Below are 10,665 nucleotides of genomic sequence, written 5' to 3' on the forward strand. Positions count from 1 at the left end.
TTTTAATCTGTATAGAAGTAAAATAGAGGGAAATAACAACAGATATCGTTATCGTTAGCCTTTGTTATTCCAATGGGCCAACGATAACGATATCTGTCATTACGAGTTACAGAATAGGCCCCCCAGTGGGGCCATTATAATGACACCTCATAAAAAAACGTCACTCAGACGGAAACCAATATACTGGCGTTTCATAATTAAAGGGTTAAATGAACACAAATTAGAACTTAACACAATTTCATTCTACGGAATTGTGCTTACACTAGACAATGTAAATATCTAAGGAAGGAGGGATATATCGCTATAACTAGGAACACATTTTTCTCCTTTTCTTTCCTTTTGTCACTTTTAATAGAAACCTGTTCAGTCGGCAAGTAACAATGTCGAGGGTTACAGAATCTTGCATCAACAGATTTCCTTAAGGACGCTATCATACAAGATTAAGTTACGTAAATTGATCACTTTCGCGTCTCTAATCGTCACTATCGGGTAATATTTTGAAAAGAAAAAGAAACATCGTTTAATCCTAAACGCGGGAACTGCTTCGAGAGCACCCGATAAGCATTCCCCGTATCTTCGTCCTCTTTTCTTCCATTGTTAAGAAGAAGTAAAAAATATATATATACATATATCACTCGTATCTCCAGGATTTCTTGAGAGTTTCATCAACCTCCTACCGGCCGACCACTCTTGCAACTAATTTATTAAATTCCAAAAATTCAGCGAACGCCTTTACACACATAAATCCCACTTTCTCCACTGCTCACACGTCGAACTTCACACGATACAAAATCATACACGCTCTTCCGCCTAATTGGGTTAGTCGGGGTAAAAAAAGAAAAAAAGGAAGACTAGTTAGAGAATTTTAATAACCTACAGACGAAAACGCTGGCAATGCTCAGAATTCCGGCCAAAGGGTGAGAAATCATATTTCCAAAACTACGGGTTTCTGGTTCCTGGATAATTCATCCCGACGGACGAATTCGTAGAAAATCGGGAAGAAACGAGGAGGAAGAGTGGCGGGAATCGACCGACCTCGCCGACCTCGAAGACGATGGATCAATCTAGTTCCCGGACCTTTTGTTGCCCGAGGTCGGGCCGACGTCCAGTAGGACGCAAAAGGTCTGCACTTCGATCCTCCGAGGTCGAGTCGGCTCTTGGTAACGCAGAAAAGTTCTGCACTTAATCCCTCCGAGGTCAAGTCGGCGCTCGATAACGCGGGATTGATTTGATATACCGAGGAATAAAAAAAAAAAAAGAAGAAGAGAGAGAAAAACTCAACAGACCGGCTCCGCCATCGGACGCGCGTCTCTGGCGAGCCTTCGACGAAGGCTTTTGTCCGAAAAGCGGGCCAAAAAGCGCTATCTTCGAGGGTAACATGAAAAGGGACCAGAAGATCCCTCAGGAGTTGTCACGGTGCCCTTAAGCGGTTTCCTTAAATAAATAAAAAATATTAAAAAGAAAGGACGAGCACTGGATAGATTACGAGGATAAAAGGACCGTCTTTTACCCACCCGAGCTTACCTCCCTGCAATGTCTAATGTTATCTCAAGTCTCACGCTTTACCCATTCTACGTTAATAAAACACAGGGACCATTTACCATATATCCTTGCAACCAAACGGTCCCATTCGAAAGTAATTCAGGACCTCTAAGTACCCAAATTTCCAAGCGATATCTCTCTCGATCTCAAAGATGCAATCACGAGTCTGCAATGTCGGTAAGCTCGGTCCGTAAGAGGTCATTTACAGATTGCTCCGATGCATCGCTCGCTTTCATGCTTCCTCCCTTTATCTTCCTTTCCCGTCTTCCTCCTTTTTTGAGAAAACCGCTTCTGAGGAAACCATGCCCGGAAGACCACGCGTTTCGGCCCGGAGATGGTGTCGCTTGCGTGACATCATGTCATCGCGGCCGCGACCTTGAAGAGCCACATCGACGACCACCCTGGCCCTGGGGTCGGACTCAGGGGAAAGCTCGTTGTCGTCGCGCTCGTGTCTCGCTTACTGCCGCACGCGGGGTGTACAGAGACTCACGTAACCGGCTTCAGGGTAAAGGACAGCTTCGGCCTCGAGTTGTTCTTCCCCAGGATCTTCTTCTGCTCCTCCTTGACTCGCTTCTCGTGCTCTTTTCTCATCCGCTGCCTCTCCTCCTCCATGAGCCGCTGCTCCTCGACCATCGCGAGTCTTTCCTCGGCCTGGAAAAACGATTGACCGATTAGTGAATAATTGGACTTAGATTTACTTTACGTAAAATTCAAGGCCGATTAGCGCAATTGATCTTTAACCCTTTTGCTACGACTGGGGATTATAGTCGCTGTTTATAAACGCCATTCATGTACGACGGGTGACTCTAATCACCCCAAATGTATCCCACTTACTGAAATAATAAGTACCTATGTAATCGTCGCTGTATCAAGGTCTTGTCCGTAATTAGTACATTATGTACCAAGGGGGAAACGAGGGACTTTTCACAATGAGTAATCCTTCCGAATATCCTCCCTCTTGGTACGTACGCTATTTACTATAACGAGTGCATGATTGTAGAGGTTTCTTGTAGCACACGTGTGATTTCCGATTCTCTGATAATGTCACCTCATTGATGTTTATTCAATTATTCACCTCTGAACGGGCGACGTCAGGGGTAAATAATGAACTTCTTCCCCTTTTGACGTTATCACGCTCGAAATGCAATACTTTACGCCCATATAATAGGCAATCGTGATACGTAATAAGAAATCGTGTACGTGATATGAAACAGTATATTGAGGTATCAAGGGCGTAAAGAGGGTCGTTTTAATTAGTATAATCGTCGCCATCGAACGAAGCGAGGACGGAAACTTCACCCTCGTTAAAAAGACCTTCTTTATGTCCTTGATACATGATATACTATTTCGTACTTCTATGAACGTTTTTTCTTACTACTATTATGCATTACATTTACGAATTTAATGAGATGTACTATTTCGTACTTCTACGCTCTTTTTTCATCCTACCATTATATATTGTTTACGAATTTATATCCTTGATACACGATGTACTATTTCGTACTTCTACGCACTTTTTTTCTTACTACCATTATGCATTACATTTACGAATTTAATGAGATGTACTATTTCGCATTTCTACGCACATTTTTTCTTACTACCATTGTGCATTACGTTTACGAATTTAATGAGATGTACTATTTCGTCCTACCATTATGCATTACGTTTACGGATTTATATCCTTTATATCCTTGATACACGATGTACTATTTCGTATTTGTACGCACTTTTTTTCTTACTACCATTATGCATAACGTTTACGAATTTAATGAGATATACTATTTCTTACCTCTACGCTTTTTTTTCGTCCTACCATTATGCATTACGTTTATGATTTTAACGAGACTATGTCAAAACGACGGACTGTCATAGCGAAAGGATTAAAGAAAAAGTTTAAAACTAAAGCATTAATGACTGAAAAAGAGGCATTTCTTCCTGAAAATTTACGCGATAGTCAGTTGTAATTGCAGGACTACTAAAGAACTCTGGAAATGAGAGCTCGTCAGGACTAGGTATACCGACGATTGCAGTTTCTCCTTGCTTTCAGAAATTGGAAAGCATCCAGAACGAGAAAGCATTCAACCATTTTTGAAATAACACGATATGTGAAGAGCGTGAAACACGTTCTTTTTCGAAGAGTATCGATTCTCCTTATTTCACCTTTTTCGTTCAGCTGGCAAAGACATTCTTCGGTTCTTCGAGTCTATTACATTAATGCATAAGTAATGACGTCTTTTTACACGTAACGTAACATGTTAAAATCACCATTACTTATGCATTAACTTCGAATCTATTAGGTTGATGCATAAGTAATGGCGTCTTCCTACACGTAACGTAACATGTTAAAATCGCCATTACTTATGTATTAACGTCGCATCCATTAGGTTGATGCATAATGACGATTTTTTTTACGCGGGACGTAACGTGTCAAAGATGCCATTACTTATGCATGAACCTAATATTTCAATCGCCCACAAGATCCCGAATGCAAATACTCAGCGACGTTGCCCTAAGACTTCCACGCCGAATTTCTTTCATCCTAATCCCCGAAGAACTCTAAAGAACTGCATCGTCGGTAAGCTCGTCCATTGGAGATGAATTTTCAGGCTTACCTTAAATAGCAAAGGCAAAAAGATGTAAAGTAATTAAAAAGAAAAGAGGGGCAAAGAAAATGCGCAGCCACTCACCAGCTTCTTCTGGGCCTCCTCGATCTTTCTGTTGTTCTCCTCCATGATCCTCTCAAGCTCCTCGCGCTTTTTCCGCTCTTCCTCCTACAACGACAACAACGTACGTTCACACAACGCAACGACACCGCTGGTCGCACTGCTGATCGTTATTACACCGTTCATGTCGACAAAAAACCAACACAGTGCCGCTAGCCAACAGCCTAGTGTTATACATCCTAAGGAACCTTTTACAACGGGGCGGGGCAAGGTCAAACAGGAAAACGTGAACGTCTCTTCCTTTCTTCCTCCCTCTCTTTCTCTCTCTCTCTCTCATTCTCCCTCCCTCTTTCACCCTTTTCTCCTGCTCTTGTTTAACAAAGATACGGTCAAATTAAACGGATTTCCCGGCAAAGGTCGGCCCGTCGAGGTGGAGGACGCGGTGGCTTCTCTTCAGGGTAGAGATCCGCGTCTTCCCGTTTGAGACAGGTTGACCTTGATCTCTAACCGGAAGACAGGATCCCTTCTTAGAGCTCGAATTCCCTGTCTTTCTGTTTGAGACAGGCTGACCTTGACCTCGGCGAGCCTAGATGATAGTATGCAAATGGATGTCAGTTTGTATGTGCATATAAGTATGTATAAAGATTTCACGTAACCTCGATACGCCAGGACGCTTAAATCGGTTTTTCGTTTACACTGGACAAAATCTGTGTCAATATCACTGATATAAACATAGCATTATCGACTATATCGAGCAAATCGCAATTTAGTAGAAACCCGAGGACGGAAAAGACAATGTTCGGTTATTTCGATTGATTTAAACGATCAAATGCGACATTTTAACGGTTAATTCGTTATTAGGAAACTCGGTAGAGTTCGCGGCAAATAAATTTTATCATGCGCGAAGCTATACGTATGCGCAAACGTCACCGAGTCCTTAACGCCAAGTTTGCACGCGTTAAGGTGAAGTAAAACCCCCCTCAAATCACAGTCGATTCCAATAAGACAATGTTTTTTTCAAGGTATTGGACCAAACTGTCCGAAACTTTGGCACATAACTCGTGATCACCTAAGAATTGTCCTGACACATTCAAAAATTGGATTTTCCGAAAGCATTTTTTAACTTAGCCCAGACCAGAAATAAAATGGCATCGAGCTGTCATATTTCGATCAATATACAATTATCGAAGGCTCCAATATGAGAAACGAAAGGATCGGGACAATTGTACGACAACGTAGAACACTCTGGTAATCGAGAAACTCGCATTTGAACGTGATAAAGGCAAAAAAGAGTCTTACGCGCTTCTACGTTAAAATGATGGCAACACAAGGTCTCGGAGTGAAAAGTTAGTTGACTTGGAAATCACAGATGGCGCAGGGGATCACTCTGCAGTCAATTAGGGCCTCGGAAACCATGAATTCAGGGGATTTCTGGAGTTTTACTTCGATTTCTTTATAATTATTGTACGAAAACCACAGATAGAGTATGCCATTTAGTACAATACTCAACATAATTCGACCCAACTGTCGGTATAAAAACGAACATCGGCAACGTAGGTATTTAGAAAAACCTTTTTTACCAACGTCGATCAAGTCCCTCAACGTGTTTCACTTCACCTTAAACTCATACGATTTCATTAACGCGATATCCTTATTTCCAACGAGTTTCCAATAACATCGGCGATTCAATTAACAAAACATCACTTAATTAATTCGTGGCTTATAATTAATCCTAAAGAAAACGCCCCCATAAAAGATTGATCCCTTTTCCCTTTAAACGTTGCCTTTATCATTTATACGAGCCTATTGGTTAACCAAACTCATGAACTTAATCCCCATCCGGTGAACGATTAAAAACACTCCGATCACTAATTTTTTTCAAAAAGTGACTGAAAGTCTTTAACAAAAAGAAAAAGAGAGAGGAAACAATGATCTCCACGTCATGAATTTTCTTCCTCGAGTTCCTCCATTCTCTTCGTCCGTCATTATTAACTCCACCCGATTTCTGGGTTCCACTTTCCGACGAGTTCCTTAAGCGTGGCAGGGCTGCGTGAAACGTGTTTACTGGTGACCCATGAGCGTGTATGAAAATATATGAATATTATGAATATACTGAGTATATAGATAGATATATGTATATATAGATATATAGATATAAATATAAATATAAAGTGGATAATACCTGAGTGGAGCCTCGCGCGCCAGCACGCAGGGGATGCCTTCTTCATCGAGAATCACTCGGCAGTGAGTAAAATACCGGCATCTTCTGTTGGTAGTCAGTTAGGAAGGCGACCTACATATTCGCTAGGTCGTGCTACTCGTTCCTACGGGGGATCTCTAATGCTTTTTCGATATTTCTCTTTTCCTTTTCCTCTGATATCTTTCTCTCTCTCTCTCTCACTCTTTCTCTCCCTCAAGCGCTCTCTCTCTCTTTCTTTCCGGTCGTTCTCTTTTCTCTCTCTCTCTCTCTTCCCGGGCCCGGCTTTCAGGAGTGCACCCGGCCCGATCCCGACCAATCGAGCAGCCCCAGGGGGCCGGAGAGCGAGGCGGGACGGGAGGGGCCCCGGTTCCGGCGGTGCTTTTCGTTCTGGCGAGAGGACATCCGCGCGAGGAGAGGACCACGGGCCCGCTCGTGCTCGCTCTTCGAGGAGCGTCCGCGGAGCTGCGAATGCTCCTCGAGCAGGACCCTCTGGCCCGGCCGGTCGCCGTCCCGAGGTCCAAGAGACGAGGCCAAGTAGAGGATACTTGGGGCGAGACGCAGCCGCGTTTCGGAAAGCTTTGGAGAAAGGAATCTCGTTTTGCGAATACGGGGAGATTAATTGTTAGAGTGAGCTTCGGAGAAAATAGAACTTCCGATCTCGGGACAGAAATGTAATGTACTTGGCGCGAGACGCAGCCGCGTTTCGCAAAGCTTTGGAGAAAGGAATCTCGTTTTGCGAATGCGGGGAAATTTATTGTTAGAAAGGCACTCGGAGAAAGTCAAACTTTCGATCTCGGGGCAGAAGTCTAATGTACTTGGCGCGAGACGCAATTGCGTTTTGAAAAGCTTCGGAAGAAGGAATCTCATTTTACGAACGCGACGAGATTAATTGTTAGAGTGAGTTTCGAAGAAAATAAAACTTTTGATCAAGGGGTAGAATTGTAATGTGCTTGGCGTGAGATACAACCAGGTTTTGTAAAGCTTTGGAGAGAATAATCTCGCTTAGTGAATGCGAGGTAATTAATTGTTAAAAAAAAGTCTGGAAGAAAATGAAACCTTCGATCCCGAAGTAGATGTGTAATATACTTGGCGCGAGACGCAACCGCGTATCGGAAAGTTTCAAAGAGAAAGATCTCATCTCATGAATACGAGGTGTTTAATTGTTAAGTAAAGTCATGGCAAATAGGAGGCTTTCATTCCCAACAATAAAGAGCAATGTTCTTGGCTCGAGACAACACTGAATCTTCTTTAACGTTTGAAATAAAAACTTTCCGCTGGTTACGTACGATAGGACCTAGGATCAAAATCCTTCAATAAAATCCGAGGGCTCATTTTAAAAAGAAAGCCTATAACGAACTTGGCGTAAAACGCTGCTGCGTCTCTCCGCGAACTTTACAAAATATTACCTCAAAATTATTTAAAAAAGATAAAGAAATTCCGCCTTCATATCCCAATTACAGCATTAACAGTCACAGAATTTGCCATTTACTTTGCCCTCGGCAACTAGTTAATTCCGTTTCACTAGAGAAATACAACCAATAAACTATTAGAAAAGTTTTCGTTAACAATTCCTTCACTTCCAAAAAATATATAAACATTTCCATCAATAATCATGTTTCAAAGGTTCCGTTTTCCATTGATCATTAAATACCTCAACTAAGATACACATGCGAGTACGCAAATAACCTCAAAATAAATTTGACGCGAAATTCAAGCCAGTTTCTGATTAAGTTTTTCAAGCTGCCGTCCTCTCGTCGTGCTTCGGGATGTCCTCTGGCAACCACGACGCGTCCTTTCTGTCCGAGGAAGCGCGCGCGATGAGTGCCAAAGGTCCTGCGTGGTGCCCGTTCTCCTCCGAACGATCCAGAGAGGGCTCACCCAGGTCCATCGGAACACCCAACGTGCGAACATAGCCTCTCTCCTCAGGTAACCGTGATCAAACGGCGTTTACTCGCACGTGAGAAAATGGAAAAGAATTTATCGCGCGTTCTCGCTCGACCGACCGCGAGAGAAACGGATCGGGCTTAGGTGTAAGGATTAATTAACAAATGTATCTGGTGGGTCACTAGACGCGATAGCACAGGTCCATCTCGATCCCGAGGGTCCGAGTGCATGTCCCTAGAGTCCATCGATTAGTCCATTAGCGGCCTCAAGGTCGAGCCTCGAGGAGACGCTCCTCCAGAGTGTATTACTCGCAGCGTTCGCGCGGGGAAGCCCCTTAGGGATCTCGCGACGTCGGAGGATACGCTGGGGGAAGCCGAGGCGACGCGACGTAGTGCTTCCTGGTGCGAGCGAGCCCAAACGCTGCGACGTCGCGGCGCCATCGAGGCTTACCTCTACGACGATGGCGCCCGTCGAAGGGTCCTCTCCAGGAAAAGACCAGGGCAGCCGATGGAACTTCGAGGAAAGGAAGAATCCTCCTTCGGTCTCCGGTGAGGAGAAAAGAAGCTACGCAGCTTCTCGGTACATCATCCGGAGAGGAACTTCTTACACCGACCAGGGCCAACCATCGATCGTAGGGGAAAGCTCGTTGTTCGCCACCAGCAACAGCGTTTGGGCTTAGTGTCGGCCAATGTTTCTCTGGATCGGTCTTACCTCTCTACGTTTCTCCTCCTCGCGGAGCTTCGCCTGGCGCCACTCCATCTCCTCCATCATCTGTCGCTCCATTGCCCTCTTAGCCTCTTCGACGCGCCTTTGGACCTCCGCTTCGATCTCTTCCTTGCGCTTCTCCAGTTCCTCCTCGACTCGCTTTTGCACGAGCTCTTCGATGCGCTTCGCCGCCTCCTCCTCGACCATCTTTTGCTCCACCTCGCGCTGCCTCCTGAAAATATATACGTCTTGATGCCGATATCGTCGTGGAGATACCGGCGTATCGAGTCGACACGACGATCTCAAAAGGAATCGCCACAGCTGCTTGAGACATGAAATTCTGAAGGTTTTATACATGATCTTACCCGACCGCGCACGTGGCGAAGACCTTGTTTCCTAATTCTTTCTTTTTCCTAATAACATAGTCGAAATACGGATCATAGAGATCGGCTCGATTACAGGTAAACGCAACAATGAAGCTCCTAAGTGTACCTCTGTCGTTCCATCTCTGCCAGCCTCTCCACCTCGTCCATTTTGCGCTCCCTCTCACGATAGGAGCGTTTCTTGTGCCCAACTACGTGAACGTCGTCGGATATGTCCGACCCACTGCTGGACGATGCGGAGTGAGATCGTTTTCTATAACGGAATGTAATGAAAATATTATTCCATGTGCTCCATTTCGGCTCTGAGATTTCTATTCTAACTCATCGCTATACCGGATGCTCTTGTATACTTGCAAAGCAAAATTAAACAAGTAGAATAAAATCTATATATTATATACCTGAACTTTAACACATGTCCGGAGATACAAATCAATTAATCCAATCGATATCCTTTAACGAGGTAGCAAAACTAACCACGAAAACTCCAAACCTAAACATCGACCACACGAGTCAGAATAAATTAGTCTTACCTCGATTTGGAGCTGCGTTCTTTTGGCTTTTCTGAATACTTGCTGTTGGATCGTTTCTCCCTTGATTTCGAGCGCTTGTGGGAGTGTTTGCTTTTATGTCTCCGCCTGCTGCTAGGCGATTTCGTGCGAGATCTGGACCTACCCATCTTGCCGCTCTCCCGAGCCTTGGGCTCTATGATAAACAACGAATAAAGTACCTCTTAACAAGGCGATCGAGCGAACGCGCCCGTCGTTAATTTTATTTCCACGACTTTGGGCCTTTTCTAGCAGTCTTTCAATTCCAAGCCAGCCTTTTCATGGAAATCGGGAAGACGCCTTAGCGCAACGATGAAAAACCGCGGCGGTTAACCAATTTATATCGACACTCGATTCCTCCTGATTGTCGATTGATCGGCGAACAATTTTGTCCGCGACGCACTCACCGCGTGTCGCACCGCGTCCAATCTTCGCCGATGTATCCACAATTTCTTTTAATAGTCGCCCATATCCCTCAAAGGTGACGGCATCCAAGGGTAGTGGACTCAGGCGGAAGCAGCCTAACCTATAGCCGCTGAAATACTCAACTCGCGACCACCTGACTTTCTGCAAGGTCTTCGGAGAAAAGATGGCGGACTACGTTGGCCAGTTTTCAGCCTTAAACCATATATATCTAGACCAGGGGGGTGCCACTGCCAGAGATGAGTTGGGAGATTGCTCACGGGCAGAGTCGCGCGATCGTACCGTGTGCTGCCCTCTGATTTCGTACGTTAGCTTTCACC

At 44.5% G+C, this 10,665-nt stretch overlaps 1 protein-coding gene across 2 annotated transcripts; it reads right to left on the minus strand.

The window, feature by feature from the left end:
- Positions 1–318: 318 nt before the first annotated feature.
- Positions 319–10,505, minus strand: LOC105702528 (UPF0430 protein CG31712). Of its 2 annotated transcripts, XM_012430164.2 has the most exons (7): positions 10,330–10,505; positions 9,908–10,079; positions 9,487–9,630; positions 9,360–9,407; positions 9,001–9,226; positions 4,230–4,313; positions 319–2,193 (listed from the first exon to the last, which is right to left on the minus strand). In XM_012430164.2, exons 2-7 carry the CDS (start codon positions 10,051–10,053, stop codon positions 2,029–2,031), a joined length of 813 nt encoding a protein of 270 aa, XP_012285587.1. In that variant the 5' UTR covers positions 10,054–10,079; positions 10,330–10,505; the 3' UTR covers positions 319–2,028. The 2 variants fall into 2 exon arrangements, with proteins under 2 accessions (XP_012285587.1, XP_012285588.1); XM_012430165.2 differs by lacking the exon at positions 9,360–9,407.
- Between the last annotated feature and the right edge of the window lie 160 nt (positions 10,506–10,665).

The sequence above is a fragment of the Orussus abietinus genome, unplaced genomic scaffold, assembly GCF_000612105.2.
Source record: "Orussus abietinus isolate OABI.00-Male unplaced genomic scaffold, Oabi_2.0 scaffold448, whole genome shotgun sequence".
Taxonomy (NCBI): Eukaryota; Metazoa; Arthropoda; class Insecta; order Hymenoptera; family Orussidae; genus Orussus; species Orussus abietinus.